Source organism: Theobroma cacao, chromosome 2, assembly GCF_053813885.1.
Source record: "Theobroma cacao isolate CCN51 chromosome 2, ASM5381388v1, whole genome shotgun sequence".
Lineage (NCBI taxonomy): Eukaryota > Viridiplantae > Streptophyta > Magnoliopsida > Malvales > Malvaceae > Theobroma > Theobroma cacao.
This window is the reverse complement of record NC_142640.1, coordinates 47,732,791-47,755,915: the sequence shown is the minus strand read 5'-3', so window position 1 is coordinate 47,755,915 and position 23,125 is coordinate 47,732,791. Positions and strand designations below refer to the sequence as shown.

Genomic DNA, 23,125 nt, shown 5'->3' with positions numbered 1-23,125 from the left:
ATTAGGTGCAATGCAGAGCCGAACTCTTTTTCCTTTTTTAGAAGCAGAGGTGAACATTTTATGTACCCAAAAAAAAAAAAAAAGTCTTTCTCAGCCTTTCAAATGCCCAAAAGAAGAAAAAACGAAAATGCTTGAAGGAGCAAGACCAAGCCAAAATTTCCAACGGTTATTATTTCTTAGCAATCATCCATTGTCGCTCAAAATTGCAACATCATCACCAGCTAACCAAACTAAACAGCTACAATCAGAACACTTCTCCAAAAATGTGTACAAAACATAAAATCACTAGATATATCGGACATGAAAAAAATTGTTTAAATTGAAGGTTTGATAGCCGTTTCACCATATAGCAAATGATCATATCTTGTGAGGACTGAATTGATCTCCATAGTCCAATGGAGGAAGAGCAGCTTTGTGCACATTCCCTCTTAGTCTCTTTATCAATTTCTTAACAACTTGTTTTACCCCCTCTGACCTTGACATTTCCACCACCAACCCTTTTAACCAGACCTTCCATGGCTTCTATAAAGGGAGAGCAGCTTCAATTTTGCCCCATGACTCTAGGGCATCCCCTTTAAGCCTCTTTTTCATCTTCTCAACAACTTGCTTAGCCTCCTCTGATCTTGACCTTTCCACCAACCCTTTAACCAGACCTTCCATTGCCTCAAATGGAGGAACCCACTTCCTCTTTATAGATTCCATACTCATTTCCAAAGCCGAATCAAACTCTCCTTCCTTCACCATGCTCCTAAGCAAAGTATAATAAGTAAATGAACAAGGCAAAACATACCCATCACTCAGCATCTTGTCCAAAACTTTCCTAGCCGATTCCAAATCCTCTATCCTACAAAATCCATCAATAATAGTATTGTAACTAGCAGAATTCGGCTTCACCCCTTTCGAAACCATCTCATCCAACAACTTGTTAGCCCTAGCACATTCCTTACTCTTACAGAACCTCGAAATCCTATGATTATAAGTAGTTAAATTGCCCTCTAAACCTTTCCTGGAAACCTCTTTCATAGCCCCATCAAATCCATTCTCATCCCCATTCTTCAAATAACCACCTAACAATATATTATAAGTAGCAATATTAGGACTCACATCCATTTTCTCAACCCATTCGAGTGCGGATTCAAGCTTATTCTCTTTCACAAACGCTTTCAAAATCAAGTTATGCGATACAACACTGGGCTTAACGCCAAGCTTTTCAGGAATTGTCTTAAAGCTTTCGTAAATTTGCTCAAACATCCCATTGTTTAGATAAACTGTAAGAATAGCACAAAGGGATTTTTCGGATACAATAGAATACCTGTTTTGACACAAATCTTCGAGGGTCTGTAGTGCTTGCGGGACCATCCCCGCATTTGAGTAAAGCATAATGAGACGGATCCAAAACCCTTCAGACTTGAGGGCAGAGGCATTTTGAGAATGGAGCTTTTGGGCTTGGAGGAGGCTGTCCACGAGGTCGAGGCGGTTGGCACGAGCTAGCTTGCGGATGGAGAGGTGGTAGATGGGGCGGTGCCGGAGGAAAGTGGGCAAATGCAAACATTGTTGGAAGATTTCTGCTAGCTTTTCAGGGTTTTTTTCCGATATGATGGCAGATTTCGCGGCTTTGAAAGAAGGAAACGGAGGGTTTGGTTTTTGAGTTTGAGTGGAGAACAATGATTTGGGGATTGCCAGTCTTGGGTTCTTGAAGATGGAAGCCATGTTGTCTAGTGCTGAAGCTGGGGGAAATGGGGGAGAGAGTAGGGTTTTAGTATCCCTTCGGAAAAAGGAAAGAGAATTTCCAAAAAGGTGTATTCAAGTTAAAGTAATACAAAAGGTGACCGTAATGGAAAGTTTATTATTGTTTAGTGTAGAAAGTTTTACTCTTTTGGGGCTAGGTTGATTTGGGGCACATGGCCCAAGCTTGCAGGAGCTTGGGCCAGAATCCAATCTTTGCGGGGTGATGCTAAAAGGGGTTTTTAAAAAATATTTTATTAGGTAGTAATTATTTTAAAAAATAAAAATAATTTTGTGTTTAATAATTTTATTAAATTTTTTCAATCAAATATTTGAAAGGACATTCTTATTAACATTTTAAAATTCTTTTAACCTCTAAAATCTCATTTTAGCTTTTTCATAAGGTATTAAATACTTAATTTCTTGAGCTTTTACTATAATTATAATTACTATCGCTTTAACATATAAAAGTTACTAGAATTTGGTACACCCATTATGTGGGTGAAAGAGGTAAAAAAATAGTGTTTTAAAAACAGAAAATAAGTTATGTAAAAAGAAAAAATGGGTAGTTTTATTTTTTAAAATTGATTTTTTTATAAAAAAATAAGAAAACATATTCATCCTTAGTTTTTACTGACATGATTAATGTTTCAACCTTTTCATAGTGTTATATTGAATATGGAAAAATCGAATTAAAAATAAAAATACATCATATTATATAAATTCAAATATTTTCATATAAATCGTCTGAATAATTTAAAAATATCCAAAATTTTAAGATTTCAATAAGAGGTTAATTTCATTCTACAAAGTTAAAATAACAATGAACTTAGAAAAATAATTATTATCGCTAAAGAGATATCTTCTCCATTAAACTTTGAATTTTATCTCAAATAATTGGAAGATATAAAAAATTTTATGTTGATATAAGTACGATACAATTTATAAAATAAGAGAAAATTAATTCATAATAAATAAAAAATCTTTATATATAAAAGTGCTATTACTAATATATAATATAACCATTTCCATATTGTTAAAAGTCAAATTTCAATTAAGTTTATAAAAAATGCATCTATTGTATTGTACAAGATATGTTCATGTATCGTAAATATGTTTTCAATATTTGATCAAACAAGATATAATTACAAGTATATATAATTTTTTATTAATATCATATTATATCATATATCATACGTATAATGTATTGTATATATTGTATTATACGGCAAGAGTTATGGCAGGACATACAGCAATCCCGTCCGAGGAAAAACATTGGTCCGACTTCTGGGAGTCCAAAACCATCAAAGTTGAAACCTTTCCCATCATCTTTATTCACTTATTCAGCTATCAGCGCACACAAAATTTAGAAGGAAGAGCAGTCAGCAGCCAGCACCATCCCTTTCTCTGCTTGTCCTGAAAGGCTAAAACCCTTCCTTCGAATCACACCCATTTCTTTCTTGAAGCTTAAACCCCATCACTCTTTAGTCTTCACAATGGCCTCTCTCAGCCACCCTCTCAAACCCCATTTCCTTTCCACCCCAAAGCCCAAACTCCAAACCAGCAAATTCCCTACCAAAGTACGCATGTCCTTCCAAGAATCGGGCCCTTCCGTCGCCGTCGTAGGCGTCACTGGCGCCGTCGGTCAAGAATTCCTTTCCGTCCTCTCTGACCGGGGCTTCCCTTACCGCTCCCTCAAGCTCCTCGCCTCCAAACGCTCCGCTGGCAAATCCGTTTCCTTCCAAGACCGCAACTTTACTGTCCAGGAACTCACCGCCGACAGCTTTGACGACGTCGACATCGCGCTCTTTAGTGCTGGTGGGTCGATAAGCAAAGAGTTCGGTCCCATTGCGATTGAGAAAGGTGCCATTGTGGTGGATAACAGCTCGGCGTTTCGAATGGTTGATGGAGTGCCCTTAGTGATTCCTGAAGTGAATCCGGAAGCAATGGATGGGATTAAAGTTGGGATGAACAAGGGTGCTTTGATAGCGAATCCGAATTGTTCTACTATCATTTGCTTAATGGCTGCTACCCCTCTTCATCGCCATTCTAAGGTATAAGATGAAGTTTCCATCATTTGGGGTTATTAACTTTATGTATACTGAAAATTTTTGATTGGTAGACTAAGCCTTATGTAGAAATTGTTTTTGCATCATTTGTTTGATGCTGCATTTGGGTTTTATTAGATGGATGATGTTTTAAAGTGCTCAAGTAATGGAGAGTACAAAATGTATTGTTATGGAAACAGTCTATAGCCTTTATATGATATTCCCACATATAACAATCTTAGCCATTTACTTTAGATTGGGTTGTTTCTCTTGCAGACGTACAATATAAAGCAAAGTAAAATAGAAACAGGAATGAAGGGATTGTTTGGCAAAACTAATAGGTAACAAATTGAAGTCATAGCAAGTTTGAAGTTAGATGAATAATTGATTGCTTGTAAAAGCTACTAGGCAAGAAATGAACTATTAGAGTTTTAATTAGTATGATATAATGATTTAGGTTGTTTGTATTTTATAGTGGATTAATTTTAACTGAAACTTTAATTAGATACTGAGAAAGGAAAAAAATATATTTTGAATCTTTAGGGCAGAATGTCAATTGTTCCTTGTTTTGAGCTTTTGCCATTTTCACTGCCTAAGTTTTTCCTATGCTGCATCAAGCAACTTAAATATCTGATGCTTGCCTGACAACGTATGATTCAAGCATTGATTCTGTTCATGCCATGTTGCAGGTGACCCGTATGGTGGTTAGTACATATCAGGCAGCTAGTGGTGCTGGTGCTGCTGCCATGCATGAGCTTGAGCTACAAACCCGTGAGGTTATTTGATGCAGTTTTTTTTTTTTTTCCCTCTTTTTGATTTTATTGTTTACTTGTCTATCTGAGCATTTGACTAATTTTTTCTTTTAAATCAATTTCTTGCTGCATTTGTTTTTAGGTCCTGGAAGGGAAACCACCAACTTGTAATATCTTTAACCAACAAGTATGTATATATGTTTCACAGTATCCATAAATTTATGAATATCTTTTCATCTCATTAAGTTTATTATAATTTTCTTTTATTCCTTTTGCTTTTGCAGTATGCTTTTAATTTGTTCTCACATAACGCCCCTGTTCTTGAGAATGGATATAATGAAGAGGAAATGAAAATGGTAAAAGAGACAAGGAAAATCTGGGTAAGTAGTTAAAGGGTTCTGATATATGAAATCATCTAATATATCTTTTTCCTTTGAACTTTCTGGAGAATGAGATTTGTAATAGAAACATGTTTTGTCTTACACGATTGTCCTTTCCCTTATCTCAGAACGACATGAATGTCAAAGTGACTGCCACATGCATACGAGTTCCTGTGATGCGTGCACATGCTGAGAGTGTGAATCTTCAGTTTGAAAAGCCCCTTGACGAGGTAATGTTTTATAATTTTGTGAATTGACAATTTCATCATCAATATATGAAATAAAATGAAGAACAAGTCACAAACATTTGCCTTCTTCTGTCATTATAGCTACATCTAGGACATTTACATGCATTAAATTCATCTTTTGTCATTTTAAGCTCTTTTTTAGTAATTTTTTTAGCTGGTTGTACTTGTAGTTGTGAGTTTCCCCCCCCCCCTTTTCCTTTCATCATTTTTATCTCTGGGGATGGAAGATGTAAAGAGTGGCTTAGGTTTAAATTCAGATTTTGTTCTAATTTATATAAACAGAAGAAAGAAAATTAGAAATGGAAGAGACGTCATACATTCAATTCACATTATTGAGGACAATGTTGTCAAATATGTTATATGTAGTACAATACTAGTAAAGCAGCCTAGGACCCCCAATTTATATCATCCCTAACCATAGTGGTCAATATTGGAGAAAATGGAGCAGACTGCAGCAGAAATAAGAGCATCAGATTTTCAAACTAGAAACCAAAATCAGAGTTTTCCTGTTTAAAAACAATGCCAATTCATTTTTGGCTAGCCCATGGCAATTTATCTGAAGTTGATATACATTTTTTAGAGCTTGTTTGTCCTAAATCTTATTTCATGCTATCTTAAGATAACTTGGAAAGATGTTTTATTGCTATTGATCTTAAAGAGAGAGTGCGCTCACAAACATACTGTGAATTATTTAATACTTTATATTACTATTTGTTCTCTGGTATCTTTTTCAAATTGCAATCATTTGTTGAGTCTCAAATATTATACAAGTAAATTTTATGATGTTTTAACAATTGGATCCTGAGAATGTGTTAGCTTAAATTTAATAAAAGAATACATTACATTAAATGCTATGTTGTCTTTCCATCAAGACATAATTGCTATTTTATTCAAAAGGGTTGTGAATGTAAGAGATTAGAATGATGAAAGATATAAGATTAAATCAAAGCTTATGTCATTGCGTGTGTGTGCGTTTTAATTGTTAAAAGTACAGCACAAGTTATTAAAAAGCTTGGCTACATCTGTTCCTATATAGAAGAGTCTTCTGATTTCCTGTTTCTGGCCCAAAAACATATCTTTGTCATGAGCAATGTAGCTTTGGTTTTATTTTAAACTCGTCTTTTGTTAATTGTTCTGTTGATCAGGAAACAGCAAGAGAAATTTTGAAAAATGCTCCTGGAGTAGTAGTTATTGATGATCGGGCTTCTAATCACTTCCCTACGCCATTGGAGGTGTCAAACAAAGATGATGTTGCAGTTGGCAGAATTCGCCGGGATGTATCTCAAGAAGGAAATCATGGGTAAAATTCCTCTTTCCCTGCATTTTTATTTGTCCTTTTCTAGAGGATTTGCATGCTAATATGAAGTCTTCAAATAGGTTGGACATCTTTGTTTGTGGTGACCAAGTACGTAAGGGAGCTGCACTTAATGCTGTTCAGATTGCCGAGCTGCTGTTATAATCTACTTATGATCTTGCTTGGGTAAATTCATCCAGTCAATCAGAATTGAACTCACTGGCATCTAGTTCATTTATTTTGGTCTTCAAATGCAGATATTTATTATCTTGGTGAGGTTGAACAAAATTTTGAATGTCTTGTTGTAGCATAAACAAATTAGGTTTGTAGCTTGGTGCTTGATGTTTTGTCTTTGAAAGTATATTTATTTGCACTAATATCTCCTCTTGGAGGAAAATTTTGTTTACATGATCTTGTAAATTAGTCCTACTTGCGGGACATCAGGCTGCATTCGGCTCCAGTGGTCAACTTAGAACTTCGTAGCTGCAGATTATGTATGCGCCTAGTTCGCCAATTTTACATTTCAATACAGAAAATTAATAGTGAAAAGTGAAAACACTATACAATTGCTGTTAACAGAACCTGAAGAACACATTGAGTCAATTCGATTGAGCTAGTCTACCAGGCGTGTTGTTGTGATCATATAAACTATCAAAGGACTACTTTGAACATCAGCAGTGACTGTGACTGATTGTGTCCATGAAGAAAATTCTACTGGCCAGTTACTTGAACTTCAATTCAAAGAATATTCTGAATTTGTTTATTGTCAAGTTTGCGGGAATTTGAGTAATTCAGGTAATCAAGCAAAGCTAAAATTCCAGTCACTCAATACTTGAGAATTCAAAAGGGAAACATAGTAGGAAACTTAAACTGCTGCATGAAGGGTATCTCCCATTCATCATGGCAAGCCAAGTTATCCATCTTCCCCAAGCTTAAAAGGGTAGCAAGGCAAGATTCCATCAAAGTGTGATTCTATCAAAGGATTCAAAGCACGTCTAAGCATCACTCCTTTTGGACAAAAAATATATGCCTTCTTCTCCCCTGAGAAGGAGAGAATTCCTTGTCAGGGAAAAAACAGATTGGGCTTTTTTTCTCTTGTATCTTTCTTGGTAAAATAAGGCATAGCTTTCACCCTTGCCAAAGGTAAAGAATCGCCCCAGTTTCTGCAGACTTGGATTACCAAGGTGTTTTTAAGCAAATCTAAACTAATGAAGATGGAATCCTTGTTGGCTAAGCAATTTAAACTATATATGCTTTTCTGAAATAAGTTTAATATTTATAAAAATTAATAAATTAATAGACACGTGTCGAATTTTTATTTGTGGAGTGTAAAAACTGTACAAATAATAAATTCTTATAAAATTTCTGTTTAAATTAATTTGGTTGGGTAACCAATAGGATGTCGAAACGTGTCAATCGCAAACAAGTTAGGCCGTTGAGGAGCGCTACCCCGTGGGAGCTTGATGTCATCTCCCCTCAGATCAGCTTCAGACGTCAGCAAAAAGATACTTGCAAACGGAGTAAAATAATCATGCAAAGCATAGAATCTCAAACCTTGCTTCCTTATATTTCCATGGCGCCACAATGGATATCCTCTGTCTCTCTCTCTCTCTCTTCGTTTTGGCTATTCTCCTATCTCTTTTGCTGTGAGCCTGATATCCCTTGAAAGTTGTAAGTTTCTCTTGCCCTTTTTCATGTTGATTTGCTTTGCCCTCATGTTTTAATGATTGGTTTTGTGCTGCTCATGGGAATTGCAGGAAAAAAGTAATTTGATTGGAGGGAATAAATGGGTAAAACAATTAAGCTCTTTGGGTTTGCTAATGGTGTGTCTCAACGAGAAGTGACGGAATTTCTAGAGGAATATGTAGGGAAGGGAGCCATCGAGGCTGTGAAAGTTGGGCAGTCTAGAAAGGAAGGCTCGAGAGCTCATGCCAAGGTCCAATTCAAAACAAATGAAGATGCTGACATGGTCTTGGCCTGGACTGCTGATCAAGCGCTATGGCACAACGATTCTTATTTGAAAGCCTGGACACAGAAGCATAACATTATCCCAACACCGAAGCCACAGTTCCACCTGAACAGCATAGATAATTTGACGTTGCACTTCGGATGTCAGGTTTCGAGACAAAAGTTTTCTGTCCTTTGGAAAAAGGATGAGGTCTCCTTCAAGTATGGCTCCAAATTGGACAGATTATACTTTCTTCTATCTTATAATTCGACGGACTACAAGCTTGAACTGTTCGATGACAGTGTTTGGCAGATTGTGCTACACTCTCCCCTGGATCAAACTAAGAAGTTTCTGATCATTCAGGTATGCTGCAAATTGGTTGGTTTGATTTGGATTGATTCCTGTTCTCTTTCTATTACTAGATGTTACAAAAGCCTCTTTCTTATTTGAAGAACAATGCATGGTTTTGTGACTTGTGAGACTTAATTAGATAACCCTGTCTTCTAAGATCACCATGCACACACTATTCTTAATTTATCCTATAAATATGTCTCTTTCCCATAAATAATTTTAAATTTGAACTTCACCCATTAATTTAATTTTTTTATTTTTTCAATTGTTAAAATATCTTATTATTGACATATACAATAAAAAAGAGTAAAAAATTTACTCAAACCATTGCTATGATATACTTAATTATTTTGCTAATAATTTTCATATAAAATATAGTTCTATGCTTTATGATAAAGGAAAAATAAATTTATTTATTTATTTTACTCACTAGATCACTTTTTTAAATAATTTCTGAAAATATATGTTTTATTTTTTTTAAATAATTTTGTTTTCGCGATAGTGCGTGTGTGTGCGTGTGTCTATATATATATATATATATATATATGTATTTTACCCTTTAATATTTATGACTTTCCCCCATTTTTAGTGTTATAAAATGGTACAATAGTTTTAATTTTTGCCACCATCATGGTGGATTATTATTGATTTTATTTTGCTCCTTTCTATCTTATTTTACATTTATAGTTACTTGGGGCTCCTCGGATCTATGAGAAAGATTTAACTATCCTTAACTCTGCTAAGCAAGTTAGTGAAGACGATGATGACCAGTGGATTAGGGATGTAGATTTTACTCCAGGCCATTGCATTGGTCAGTCTTTTGCATTATGTTTGGAGCTCCCTCGAGGTGTGAAACTCCCAAAATTTGATGAGAGTTTTTATTATAGGAAAGTTGAAGACAATTTCATTCTGGAGAATGGTTCTAGTTTTTCTTGCAACCCTGATCTTGTTCCTATGATAACTCCACCTGAAGGTTTTGACTTGCCATATGGTGTCTTATTCAAAGTAAATTCCCTGGTCCAACATGGTTGTCTTCTCCCGCCAACTCTTGATGCCGATTTCTATCAGTTGGTTGACCCTCGTAGAATTGATATTGCATTCATAGAACGTGCATTGGAGAAAGCGTATAGCTTTAAAGAATATTGCTATGAACCTGCAAAGTGGCTGGCTGAGCAGTATGAGAAATACCGCAAGTTGGAAAGACCTCTAAGACCTCCCATTCTTCCCTCTAATGATGGGATAGTAGCAGTGAGAAGGGTTCAAGTCACACCATCTAAGGTGTACTTCTCTGGTCCGGAGTTGAATCTCTCAAATCGTGTGCTACGTAATTACATTAAAGATATTGACAACTTTCTTCGCGTTTCTTTCGTTGATGAGGAACTGGGAAAGATGCATTCGACAGATTTGTCTTCGAGCGCATCTGTTACGAGTGATGGAAAGCACAATAGAATTTATGACAGGATCTTGTCGACTCTTATAAAGGGCATCGTTATTGGCGACAAGAACTTTGAGTTTCTGGCTTGTTCAACAAGTCAATTACGAGAAAACTCCATTTGGATGTTTGCGTCAAAACCTGGGCTAACGGCAGTAGATATCAGAGAGAAAATGGGTCATTTTCATGTCATAAGGAATGTGGCAAAATATGCAGCCAGACTAGGTCAGTCTTTGAGCTCATCTAGGGAAACTTTAGAAGTGAGAATGGATGAAATTAAAATCATTCCTGACATCGAAGTGGAAACTGGTGAAGTTAAATATTGTTTCTCTGATGGCATTGGAAAGATATCTGAAAAGCTTGCTAAGGAAGTGGCCTTGAAATGTAACTTGAGAATTCACACTCCATCTGCATTTCAAATTCGATATGGTGGGTACAAAGGAGTTGTAGCTGTCGATCCAACATCTTCGGTAAAATTATCATTGAGAAAGAGTATGCAGAAGTTCGATGCAGATAGTACTAGTCTAGATGTGCTGTCATGGAGCAAGCGTCTCCCTTGTTATCTTAATCGCCAAATAATCATCCTTATGTCCACTCTTGGAGTTAAGGATTCTGTTTTTGAAAGGAAACAGAAGGAGGTTTTAAATGAATTGGATGCAATTTTGGTGGATCCAGAAAGGGCACGGGAGGCAATGGAGTGGATATCTCATGGAGAACTTACCAATTGTTTAAGAGGAATGCTTATGTGTGGTTACCCCCCAGATTCAGAACCGTTTCTGTCAATGATGCTACGAACCATTCGTGCTTCAAAATTGCTAGATTTGAGGACCAAAACCAGGATTTTCGTTCCAAATGGGAGAATCATGATCGGATGCCTCGATGAAACGGGGACTTTAGAGTATGGTCAGGTTTTTGTGCAGTGTTCTGTGTCTAAAAGGGGGCAATCTTCCGCAGATTCCCTCCTTGTTGTTGAGGGGAAAGTAGCTGTTACTAAAAACCCTTGTTTACACCCTGGAGACCTACGGGTTCTGAAGGCTGTGGATGCCGTGGTTTTGCATCACATGGTGGATTGCATTGTTTTTCCACAAAAAGGAAATAGGTATGACCATCCGATATTCATTTGCTTTTGTGAATGTTTTTGAATTATGCATTCCTTTTAGCACTTAATTATAATATCATTGCGTAAGATGTTTCCTTTTAGCACTCAATTATCTACAGGTTTCTTTCTATAGTTAAACACTTCATTCACTGATACTGTTTACATGATCAAACAGACCTCATCCAAATGAATGTTCGGGGAGTGATCTGGATGGCGACTTGTACTTTGTTTGTTGGGATGAAGATCTGATTCCTCCCTGCCAATTCCCGCCCATGCATTACGGTTCCGCATCAAGTTCCTCTTTGGATCATGATGTTACTATAGAGGTATTACTAAACTCTTGGATTCTGTATCACTATCTATAGCAGCCAGGAAGGAATGTTTGCTTCTATATGTGTTAAATTTTAATTGCTATCTGTCTACATTTTAACATATCTACTTCATCGTGTACAGGAGGTTGCTGAGTATTTTACCAACTACATACTCAATGACAGCTTGGGGATCATTTCTAATGCCCACATAGTTTTCGCTGATAAAGAGCCTACTAAGGCATTGAGTGAGCCATGCATTGAGCTTGCCAAGCTATCATCCATTGCAGTTGACTTCCCCAAAACTGGTGTTCCTGCCAAAATACCCCATCGTCTACGTGTCCATGAATATCCAGATTTCATGGACAAGCCTGATAAATTCACATATGAATCAGAGGGTGTCATTGGGAAGCTTTACCGCGAGGTGAGAGCTCTCGGGACAGGGGAGAGTGGCGCTAAACAATTCACCAAGAAAGCAGCAGAGCAATCCTATGACTCTGACATGGAAGTCGATGGCTTCGAGGCTTATGTCAATGACGCTTTCCATTACAAAAGTGAGTATGATAATAAACTTTCAAACCTGATGCGTTACTATGGGATCAAAACTGAGGCTGAAATGATCAGTGGGTGCATCATGAAAATGTCGAAATCTTTTGATCGAAGAAGGGACTTGGAAACAGTTGTTTTGGCTGTCAAGTCATTGAAGAATGAAGTCAAAGGCTGGTTCAATAAAAAAGAAAGTCATGAATTAAAGCCTAATGAGCGTAATCTATTTGCAAAAGCTTCAGCTTGGTATCATGTGACATACCATCCCAGCTTTTGGGGTCGCTACAATGAAGGAATGGATCGAGAGCAATTCATCAGCTTTCCATGGTGTGTCTACGACAAGCTTCTTCAGATTAAGGAGAACAGCAGCAAAAAGTCGTTAGAACGTACGCTTAATCTTGGTGGGTTGGATTCTGATCAGAGAACTAGTTTGTGGGATGTTTGCTCTTTCATGTGAATTAAGCAATAGAAAACTTGTGGGAGGCTTTATTTGTTTAGTCTTTGAATAATCCCAAGTACATAAAATATATGTTCATAAAAAATACTAAATAATGTATTTTCTTTATAATGATCCTTATGTTAATATGTAAATTATTTTTATTTTTTTTCTGAAATAGATATTTGAGTGCATAAACATACTCATCAAATATTAATTTAAAATATGAATATAATATAGATTGTCACTTTATTTTTTATTAAATAAATAAATAAAATTACTATTATTTTGAAAAATCTAATTTAGAAAAAAAAGAGATTTGTCAACCTTTTTAGTACAAATTTAAAAAACTCATTACATTTATAAAATGAAATTTTGTTCCTTTCTTATGTGTTGAATAATATATAAAATGATATAAATACAAATAATAAAAATAAATATAGCAATTATTATTATTATGTAGGATGGTGATGATGAGACGTATCTTTTGGAAAAATAAGATTGTGCACAGAGGATAACTCCTTCGAACTCCTTCCTAAGCAAGTTTGGAAAAAGTTTTCGGTCCCACGAAATGGAAAAAATGATATGATATGGGCCCATCTTACCGTACGAAAGCGCACTTTTCCTTTTAATAAATTTAAATATTCTGACTTCGTAACCCAATGAGACAAATTCCACGAAATTCTCACATGAACCAATTACTGACGTGGCGGAAACCCATTGGGTAATAGTCAGAGACAAGCAATGGAATGATGAAACGTGTCAGGCACAGTCGCAGTAATTTAACTGTAAACTTCCGCGATGGAGGTGATCGAGGCCATTCTTGCTAGCTTAGGTATTTTTCTTCGTCCGTTCAGTATTCTCGTCAGTCTTGTGATTGACTGAGAGTTGACGATGGATTCTTTCCTTCTCTCTCAGTGAAGTGGAGTCAAGAAGCTTTGTGCATTTGAGTTCTTGTTCTAAATCCCATCTCCTTCTCTCTGGTAAGGATTATTTGTTTCCTCATGATAAAAAATAGTACCTGTTTGTTTTTCTGGGATCATCGTGATTTCTTCCTCCTGCATGACTCACATTCTCTCAATCATTTTCAATTTCCATTCTTTCTTATTTTGGAAATTTTAATTACACATGATGTTATAATGAAATAATGATAAAAGTTGATTTCGTTCCAAGAAAACAAGATTAAAAGCGGAAAGTCAATTCGAAACAATGCTCTTTGGCCGTCTGTTTGTTTGATATTAAGCCTTTTGTGACTCTGGAGAAGTTAGATATCTTTCCCTGTCTTAGAAGTTGGATGCATCTCCATTTGTCCATTTTACTTTGCTTTCGTTTCTGTTTCACAAGTGTTTGTTTGATGATGATCTGTCATATATATATATATATATATGTATATAATATTAATATTCAATTTATCCTTTGTTCATGGTTTATAACTTGTTCAAATACTTGATATAAATGGTTTAACCTTAATGTAGAAGTAAACTGATATGGAAATTTATTTTTATATGGCGGCGGTTGTGAGATTATATGCTCTTTAAGGAGGTAAAATTGATCAATGATTAAACAAACATGTAGTTTTATACACGGTACTCTCTAAAACTACTAAACACATGAAAAAAGGAGTGAACCAGTTATCCTTCAGAACGGGACTGATATTGTATTTGGATGGGACTAATATATTTTTGCTCAATGACTACCTGTATTTAAGAGTTTTTTGCAAATAAACAGGAATCTCTGGTGATGTTGGATCATGCAGCATTGCAAATATTTTGTGTTGTTTGGGCAGAGGGAACGCAGATCCTCATCATACAGGGCATTGATGTAAAAATCGCCAGATATCTGTGCTATTAAATGCATCTTCTACTACTACTTGTAAAAATACATAGAATTTTAGTTGCTTCTTCCTTTCTTTTTTGTTTTGAAAGCTTGACTGTTTCATTTAAAGTATGCTTAATTTGTCCCCTATCTTGGTGTATTTTGCAGTATTTATATAAATATTGGTCTCTGGTTTTTGCAGTGACTTTTATGTTTTAAAGTGGTAAGAGCATAAAGTAAATTGATTCCATGGGTAAGACAATTCAAGTTTCTAGATTCCCCTCAAATGTGCATGCAGAGGAAGTTAAAACATTTTTGGAGTTGTATACAGGCAAGGAAACTGTTTATGCCCTAAAAATTAGGCAGCAAAAAAACGGAGGAAGAGCATATGCTATTGTGCAATTTACCAAAAGCACAGATGCTGAGCTGATCATAAGGTTGACGAATCAAAGACTATACTATGGGAGTTCATATCTCAAGGCTCGAGAAATGGAGAATGATATTGTGCCAAAACCAAGAACCTTTTTGCATACCATGGAAGGTGTGACACTGCATTTTGGTTGTCAGGTCTCAAATGAAAAATTTTATGTTCTCTGGGAAGAGGTTGATGTTACAGTGAATTTTGGGATGGGAATGCGGAAATTGCAATTTTTACTGTCACATCATTGCGTAGAATACAGGCTGGATCTTTTCTATGAGAACATCTGGCAGATTGAGCTGCATCGTCCGCGCAATCAAACATCAAAGTATCTGCTGATTCAGGTTGCTTTGTTAAATTTTGACTATAAATTCATCGTTAGTCTCTATAGTGTTACCCTAGGTACCTAGAAATAATATTTCAACATATCATAATTGCTTTGATGTATCAGGTTGAATAATTTTACTGTCCTTAGCAGTGTATGTCACTTTTGTTTTGCTGTTTTCTAGTCTAGTATGAAATGATTTGAATGTGAACTTGCTAAATGGCTGACGACGTTATTTCCATGAAAATTGTATAGAGTTTGTCATTACTGCTGATCTAGGGGAATAGAAAGTTTTTTCTGTGGCGGGTGTCATATCATCCCATCACTTCAGAGTCATTATGGATTTGTGGATAAGTTAATGATTTGGTACTACTCTTGCCTTGCTTTTTGAGAAATACAAATTTATTTCCATTATATGACAACTTATACTTCTTAAAACCATCAAAACATTGCTACATGTTGGTGACTCTAAAAAACTTATCTGAAAGTAGTTCTATGATCTTCTCGGGTAACTTTGATGTATATAAAATTTTGGATCTATGTGATCTAAAATACATAATTTGGAAAACTCATGTTCTCTCTTAATTAAGGTTGTTCAAAGGGGATTTCTATGGGATTCTTTCACTCTAAGTAACAAATGCTACTTGTATTAAAGATGAGCTATATTTTGCAATTGAGAATTTATGCAAATAAGAAAATGGTTGGGATCAATATATATGTACTTGAGAAAGACTACAGATCAGCCTATATGTACTTGTAAGTCTGGAACAGGCAGTTCACAATGGTGATTTACAGATGAATTAAATGTTGTCTTCTGAAACTTGGCTTGTGCAAGGTCTTTGATAGACTACACAGAGACAAACACGAGGAATTAGCTTTTCCATTGCAAGAAATTTGAGCTATTCTATTGATGCTGGAAAATACCATTTCCCAAAGTTTTATCCTCTCTGCGATGCTTAACTCTTATAAATGAAAAATGCATATTATAATGCTCTGTGTGTTTTTTTTTTTTTTGGTAATTTTTAGTTATTTGGCGCTCCTCGGATATATGAGAAAGATGTACGCTCTTCTGGACTTGTGTTTGAGAATCCCTTGCTGAACTATTTTATGGATGTGCCTGATGATCAATGGGTAAGGACAACTGATTTCACTCAATCATCCTGTATCGGGCAGTCTTCTGTATTGTGTTTGGAGCTTCCTTACTACCTGCAACTTCCAAATTTCCGAGAAAACTTTGCTTACTACAAGGAAAGTGAAGGGAAATTTGTTTTGGAAAGTGGTTCTTCTTATTCCCGTAATCTTAATCTAGTCCCAATTGTAGGCCCTTCACTGGGAATTGACTTGCCATATGAAATCTTGTTTAAGATTAATTTGTTGGTCCAAAATGGGTGTATCCCAGGACCAGCACTTGATGCTAATTTTTACCGATTGGTTAATCCATGTAGAATAGACAAAGTCTATATCGACCATGCTCTGGAGAAACTTTATTATCTTAAAGAATGCTGCTTTGAACCTTCAAAGTGGCTCCTTGAGCAGTACAAAGGTTACATCGCATCTAAGAAAAACCCAGGGTCACCTGTTATATCCTTGGATGATGGTTTGGTAAATGTAAGAAGGGTTCAGATAACACCTTCTAGGGTGTATTTCTGTGGTCCGGAGATTAATGTTTCAAATCGTGTACTACGCCATTTTCATGATGACATTGATAACTTTCTTCGCATCACTTTTGTTGATGAGGAGTTGGAAAAGATCCATTCCACAGATTTGTTGACGAGGAATAGGATAACTGAAATTTATGGAAGGATTCTTTCTACTCTTAAAAATGGCATAGTCATTGGTGATAAGCAATTTGAATTTCTTGCCTTTTCATCTAGTCAATTACGGGAAAATTCAGCATGGATGTTTGCTTCTAGAGAAGGGCTCACTGCAGCAGATATAAGGACATGGATGGGAGAGTTTAGTAAAATAAGAAATGTGGCAAAGTATGCTGCTAGACTGGGCCAATCTTTCAGTTCATCAACCGAAACTCTTAGTGTTGCTAAAGATGAAATCGAAATTATTGATGATGTAGAAATTAAAAGGGATGGAATTAATTATGTCTTTTCTGATGGAATTGGAAAAATATCGGCTAAATTTGCGAAGAAGGTGGCTGCAAAATGTCGCTTGAATGGTCGCACCCCTTCAGCATTTCAGATTCGGATCGGTGGATTCAAAGGTGTTGTGGCTGTTGACCCCACCTCATCAAAGAAATTATCCCTTAGAGGGAGCATGTCAAAGTATGAATCAGAGAACACAAAACTGGATGTCTTGGCTTGGAGTAAGTATCAACCTTGTTTTCTGAATCGCCAGTTGATCACTCTCTTGTCTACTCTTGGAGTTCCAGATCATGCTTTTGAGGAAAAACAAAGAGAGGTTGTTGATCAACTCAATGCTATCCTAACAGATCCTTTAAAGGCACAGGAGGCTCTGGAGTTAATGTCTCCTGGAGAGAATACTAACATTCTCAAGGAAATGCTCTTGTGTGGTTATGAACCTGATGCTGAACCATTCCTTTCCATGATGTTGCAAACATTTCGAGCATCAAAGTTACTGGAGTTGCGGACTAAAAGCAGGATATTTGTTGCAAATGGAAGGTCTATGATGGGATGTCTGGATGAAACCAGAACATTGGATTATGGCCAGGTGTTTGTGCAGGTTTCGGGCTCTAGGTCAGAGCAGCGTTTTATTGTTCAAGGTAAGGTAGTTGTTGCCAAAAATCCCTGCTTGCACCCAGGCGATGTGCGTGTTTTAACGGCTGTCAACGTGCCTGATTTGCACCATATGGTAGATTGTGTTGTTTTTCCACAGAAAGGAAGCAGGTAAATCAAGACCATACTTAACCTTTTGCAATACCATACACAGAGTGTTCTTTCTTCATTATAGTGTGCTAAAAAACCTAAAATCTACATGACCGCGGTTATTGTGCACCTTACCAGATTTGGTCTGCATCACATTTTGGCTAAATAAGTACATGCATCTTAAATAGAAGTAGGCATGTGTGCATTACTGTCTATGGGGAATATGGAGTGGGTGGGGCATAAGACCAAGTATGAATTGAACAGAAGTTTGGTGTTAGCAGCGTACAATTGATTATGTTGTCGAATATTTTTTCTATTTATTTTTTGTCAAAGCTTTCTGTTTATTCTTCCTCTCTATCAACCATTTTTTATATGGACTTAATATGGTACTATGAGTTAACTGGCACTTTTATTATCTCCATTGTAATTGTCATCTCCACTACAGTCTATCTCTTCCATTTCCAGAATCTGGTTATTTTGATTGTGCAATTGTTGCTAGTTTGTTGTCATGAGGGCTTGGTTAGTTTATGTGGCTGTATGTCACTCACAAATTTTGCTGGTTGTTTTGTCTCTCTTTGTATAGGGTATTGATTTTTAGCATTTTTTGCTTGTGCCTTTTAAAGGTACCGCATCACTGGATGTTACACAGTACTAAAACATATATTTCCTTTTCTTCTTGGTAGAACTAGTTGACCGTGTATTTAAAATTGGGAAATATACCTTAAGGGAGCAACTGACACTTACAGTTGGGAGAATATTATTTCTGCTTCCTCTGAGGGTTCCTAACATTACCTTTCTGAACTTGATACAACTTCATAAATGAGTGAGCATACAGATTGTATTAAAAAGTTTGGGATAAAAAATGTGAAACTACGTATGTGATTATAATTGTAGCTCTTCTCAGGGTTGGGATCTTGGGGGTGGTTGCACCTGACTCCATCTAGTCTTCAAGGGATTTAGCTATGGTAGCATACATTTTTGTTAAGCAGGGTAGTGCTGAATTACATATTTGCTATACCTATATTCTTTTGTATTATACGGATAAGTTCTGTCCTATTTACGGATGTTATCTGTATTGTTTTTCTCTTTTTTTGATGTATTTACACATAACAAGATTATAGGCAACTTGATTGTTTTCTTTAGAATTTTCACTATGCAGAGTGATTTATTGACCCAAAACTGTGTTAAATTTTTAGACCTCATCCAAATGAGTGTTCTGGAAGTGATCTGGATGGTGATATCTACTTTGTCTGTTGGGACCCTGAATTGATTCCATCTAAACAAATACCTCCTATGGATTATTCACCAGCTCCAACTAAGCCATTGGAGCATGAAGTTACCATTGAGGTATTGAAGCATTCAGATTATATTCTGTATAATTTTATCTAACTGTGCTTGTTATCCACTTTTCAAAAAAAAAAAGGATTGTGCTTGTTATCGTATTCTCTTTTTATTGTTTCTTGATGCTAAAATGCATGATCTATGCTCCCTCTCTCTCTCTGCTACATATTTTTTGGTTTAAGGATATTATCAATTTGACATTGTTCAAAACTCTTACGGGTTCATGTTGTCAACCATTTAATGATCTATATGTGACACCAATGTAACAGCTAAGGACCAATTATTTAATGTTACATGTTGGATCCTACTTCTTATTTTGGAAGTCATTTTTAACACAATTTGCTTATGTTGGATTATATAACTGCTCTTATGATATATGCATAAAGGTGTATTGGGCATTTGCTTACAGAAAGTAAATTTTCTTTACAAAATTATAGGAATGTGAGTAACTAATTGTGAGTGAGTTCAGAGTTCCAAGGCTCTAAACTAGATAAGTTTATAACTACTGCGCAAATATGTGAACTCCAATTGAAAGCAAATATTGTTGACTAATTATTATCTAAATAAATCAAATGTATGATAATGCAGATTATGGTAATCCAACAAGATAGTTAAGCAATAGTGTTATTTAAGGTATTTTGGATGAGCATCTATGCAATTTTTTTTGATAATTTTCATTTAATCCACATTTTAGGAAGGTGAAGCAAGTTAATTTGAAAAAACTATGGTTATCCGTATTAGCTAACTATAATAGAGAGAAAAAAAGGGAGACAATAGAGAGGACTGCAATAAAGTGAAAACTAAAACACTAACCAAAACAAATTTAATAAAAAAAGTTATATAAGGAAAACAAGAAGATTTAGGAACTTTCTTTGGCATGAAAATGGAATTATAGCTCTTTTCCTCCCCTTTCTTTACTGGACTCTTTATTTAGTTAGGCTTCCATAGAGGAACTGGCTGGTTGCCTATGAGAAACATTTTAATTTTAATTGACTGTTGTTTGATTAAGTAAAAGACTTCAATGTTGAAAATTATGTGCTAAGCTTTTAATATTGAATTGGCTTGGTTGAACTTGTTTGATATGCAAATTGAAATTAAGTATTGAGTTACAATTCTCTTATCATATCAAAGCATCTGTATAGTTTTTGTACTATGTTGTAATACCTTTTATGGCTGCTTCTGTTGCAGAATTGATATCTATATTTTCTTTTGTTGGTTTGTGTAGAATTAGTTGTGAGATTCTTGATATTGATATTTAATGTTAGAAAACAAATTAATAACAATAAAAGATGGATACCTAGTGGTTAGTGCATGAGTCTCTTGCTTTTGATAAGAATGAAAAAGATGATATAGAAGGAAATTTAATTAGAATTTCGGGTATAAGGTAGTCAAATAATATTTTCTCATAACCAATTATACTAAAGTTGTTTTTGCATTCAACATTAGTAGGTCTTTAGTTCTATTAAGTGGTATTTAGAATGAGCAGTGAAAAATACGAAAGAGCTAAATCATTTGAAATAAAAGCTATCACCATTTTAATTGAAATATTCTGCATAGAACACTAAATAGGTTATTACTTGATGTTTTCAATGCGTTGTCACTTAAAATATTCTGTTAATTAGTGTTTAAAATGAGCAACAAAATATATTGGAGAAACTACAACTGTTGAAAATTTTGATTTTACACTTTATCCGGCTACCAAATAATACCTTACTTAAAAAATAATAATTGAGAGAGAAAGAGAGAGAGAGAGAGTGAGTTGGGGGGGGGGGGGAGGGGGGGGGGGGGGGGAGGGGTGACTGAAGGTCATTTCTATATTATCCACCTTTTTTTTCCTAAGAAAAGAAAAGAGGGGAGTGGAGGGGACTAAAGGTCACTTCTATATCATCCACCTTTTCTTTCCTGAGAAAAGAAAAGAGGGGAGGGAGGGGTGGTATAGGGGTCAAAAGAAGGGCATAGCCACAAAAGTGTGCATATTGTTTTGGTACCTAACATTGCTTGTCCTGTGCATCTTTGATCCTCTTACAGCCAAAGCATTTATAACCTAATATTTTTTCTTCCTCAAAATCCCTTTTCTTTCTTTTGTATTTCTTTGGACCAGACTCTGAATCCAGAGCAACTCTACCCCCTTTCTAGTGATTATATTCTTAAAAATGCCCAATTCCTTTCATCCTCTGCTTTTCCACCTTTCTTGGAGAAAATTAAAGTAGAATTAAGAGCAAAGTTTCATGAGTGGAGAAACGTTGACTATATCAAATAGTTATACAATTAATATATCTACATGCTTGCAGCGTCATGCTTAATTCTAAATTGTATTTTGTGAATGCAACATTTGGATACTTCCCGAATCCTTGAAGGGTCATGATGTTACATCTTTGTTTGCACCAAGGCCATATGAATTAATGACTGTAATGTTCCCCTGAAATTTCTTGCTCATGCTAAAAATGAGAATAATTTCTTCTGTATTCTAGATGAATGATGTTCATTTTCGTGCAGGAAGTTGAAGAGTATTTCACGAACTACATAGTCAATGACAGTTTAGGAATCATTGCAAATGCTCATACTGTTTTTGCTGATAGAGAGCCTCGGAAAGCAATGAGCAGCGAATGTAAATGGCTTGCAAAGCTGTTTTCAATTGCAGTTGACTTCCCAAAAACTGGTGTACCAGCTGAAATACCACAAGAACTGAGAGTTAAAGAGTATCCAGATTTCATGGAGAAGCCAGACAAACCAACCTATCAATCATACAATGTTATCGGAAAGCTTTTCCGAGAGGTGAAAGACCTTGCACCCAATGAATGCTTTATCAGGTCCTTAACTCGGGAAAGATTGGAGAGGTTTTATGATCCTGATATGGAAGTTGATGGCTATGAGGATTATGTTGATGATGCTTTCTATCACAAAAGCAATTATGATTACAAATTGGGGAACTTGATGGAATATTATGGGATCAAAACTGAGGCTGAAATACTCAGTGGGGGTATCATGAAAATGTCGAGATCTTTCACGAAGCAAAGAGATGCAGAAGCAATTGGTGTGGCTGTGAGGTCCTTGAGGAAGGAAGCTAGGTCATGGTTTAATGAAAAGGGAAATGGGTTAGATTCTGAAGCAGATGATCTATATGCAAAAGCCTCTGCTTGGTACCATGTCACGTATCATCCAAGTTATTGGGGCCTGTATAATGAGGGAATGAATAGGAATCATTTTCTGAGCTTTCCTTGGTGTGTTTATGACAAGCTGATCCTCATCAAGAAAAAGGTGACTAGTAGAAGAAATTCGCGATTGTCATCTCTAGAATCTCTGTTTGCACGTGGATTGCGTTTGCATTGAGTGATTTGGTGGATGTTCCCCTTTAGTCTGAAGCAGATAACTATGGATAGCTCGTCGGTCCTAGTTAAGTGTGTGTGTATATTCATACCAAATATTGTATTGGTAGCTGACTGTATGCTATCTAATGTAAATACGCAGTGTTGATGTTTGGTGTTGGTAGCGACTGAATGCTATCTAATGTAAATACCCAGCGGTGATGTTCGAGAAAGAACACTGTACGATATGCTACTTATTTATGTTGGTTTGGTTTCTTGAGATTGTGCAACAAATCACAGTGGGTTTCACTGCCCCCATAATCATTGGAGCTGTTCAATGACATGCACCAGTGCATGGAATTTGAGGATTTGTAGTGCTAAAAGCCTAGAGATTTCCAATACATTGCTCTTCTTTTCTGTATAAGCTTTCATTGCAGGCGCAAGGTTGCTGATGGATGGGGTCGGGTAAAAGAAAACAACTGGTCATGACTTTCCTTAGGATTCTTCCTTTTTGTAC

General features: G+C 35.9%; 4 protein-coding genes across 5 annotated transcripts; 3 read left to right on the top strand and 1 right to left on the bottom strand.

Moving 5' to 3' along the window:
- Positions 1-147: 147 nt before the first annotated feature.
- Positions 148-1,768, bottom strand: LOC18610052 (uncharacterized). The gene has a single exon (XM_007045495.3). It carries the CDS (start codon positions 1,708-1,710, stop codon positions 523-525), a length of 1,188 nt encoding a protein of 395 aa, XP_007045557.3. The 5' UTR covers positions 1,711-1,768; the 3' UTR covers positions 148-522.
- A 1,218-nt stretch (positions 1,769-2,986) lies between these two features.
- LOC18610051 (semialdehyde dehydrogenase family protein) lies at positions 2,987-6,935 on the top strand. The gene is made up of 7 exons (XM_007045494.3): positions 2,987-3,779; positions 4,463-4,549; positions 4,668-4,712; positions 4,810-4,905; positions 5,034-5,135; positions 6,299-6,453; positions 6,531-6,935. Exons 1-7 carry the CDS (start codon positions 3,222-3,224, stop codon positions 6,610-6,612), a joined length of 1,125 nt encoding a protein of 374 aa, XP_007045556.1. The 5' UTR covers positions 2,987-3,221; the 3' UTR covers positions 6,613-6,935.
- Positions 6,936-7,970: 1,035 nt separating this feature from the next.
- On the top strand, positions 7,971-12,699 carry LOC18610050 (putative RNA-dependent RNA polymerase 1). The gene is made up of 5 exons (XM_007045493.3): positions 7,971-8,118; positions 8,205-8,758; positions 9,434-11,277; positions 11,453-11,603; positions 11,731-12,699. Exons 2-5 carry the CDS (start codon positions 8,234-8,236, stop codon positions 12,586-12,588), a joined length of 3,378 nt encoding a protein of 1,125 aa, XP_007045555.3. The 5' UTR covers positions 7,971-8,118; positions 8,205-8,233; the 3' UTR covers positions 12,589-12,699.
- A 693-nt stretch (positions 12,700-13,392) lies between these two features.
- Positions 13,393-22,882, top strand: RDR1 (RNA-dependent RNA polymerase 1). 2 transcript variants are annotated; one of them, XM_007045490.3, is made up of 6 exons: positions 13,402-13,550; positions 14,296-14,388; positions 14,585-15,144; positions 16,152-17,983; positions 19,159-19,309; positions 21,800-22,882. In XM_007045490.3, the coding sequence occupies exons 3-6, from the start codon at positions 14,632-14,634 to the stop codon at positions 22,631-22,633; spliced, it is 3,330 nt and encodes a 1,109-aa protein (XP_007045552.3). In that variant the 5' UTR covers positions 13,402-13,550; positions 14,296-14,388; positions 14,585-14,631; the 3' UTR covers positions 22,634-22,882. The 2 variants fall into 2 exon arrangements, with proteins under 2 accessions (XP_017970690.2, XP_007045552.3); XM_018115201.2 differs by lacking the exon at positions 14,296-14,388 and having other exon boundaries at positions 13,393-13,550.
- Positions 22,883-23,125: the final 243 nt, after the last annotated feature.

Coding starts and splice junctions, on each gene's coding strand:
- LOC18610052 (XM_007045495.3), bottom strand. CDS start 1,710: ATGGCTTCCATCTTCAAGAACCCAAGACTGGCAATCCCCAAATCATTG.
- LOC18610051 (XM_007045494.3), top strand. CDS start 3,222: ATGGCCTCTCTCAGCCACCCTCTCAAACCCCATTTCCTTTCCACCCCA. Junction 3,780..4,462: donor CTCTTCATCGCCATTCTAAG/GTATAAGATGAA, acceptor GCCATGTTGCAG/GTGACCCGTATGGTGGTTAG. Junction 4,906..5,033: donor AAGAGACAAGGAAAATCTGG/GTAAGTAGTTAA, acceptor CCCTTATCTCAG/AACGACATGAATGTCAAAGT.
- LOC18610050 (XM_007045493.3), top strand. CDS start 8,234: ATGGGTAAAACAATTAAGCTCTTTGGGTTTGCTAATGGTGTGTCTCAA. Junction 8,759..9,433: donor AGAAGTTTCTGATCATTCAG/GTATGCTGCAAA, acceptor TTACATTTATAG/TTACTTGGGGCTCCTCGGAT. Junction 11,604..11,730: donor ATCATGATGTTACTATAGAG/GTATTACTAAAC, acceptor CATCGTGTACAG/GAGGTTGCTGAGTATTTTAC.
- RDR1 (XM_018115201.2), top strand. CDS start 14,632: ATGGGTAAGACAATTCAAGTTTCTAGATTCCCCTCAAATGTGCATGCA. Junction 15,145..16,151: donor CAAAGTATCTGCTGATTCAG/GTTGCTTTGTTA, acceptor GGTAATTTTTAG/TTATTTGGCGCTCCTCGGAT. Junction 19,310..21,799: donor AGCATGAAGTTACCATTGAG/GTATTGAAGCAT, acceptor ATTTTCGTGCAG/GAAGTTGAAGAGTATTTCAC.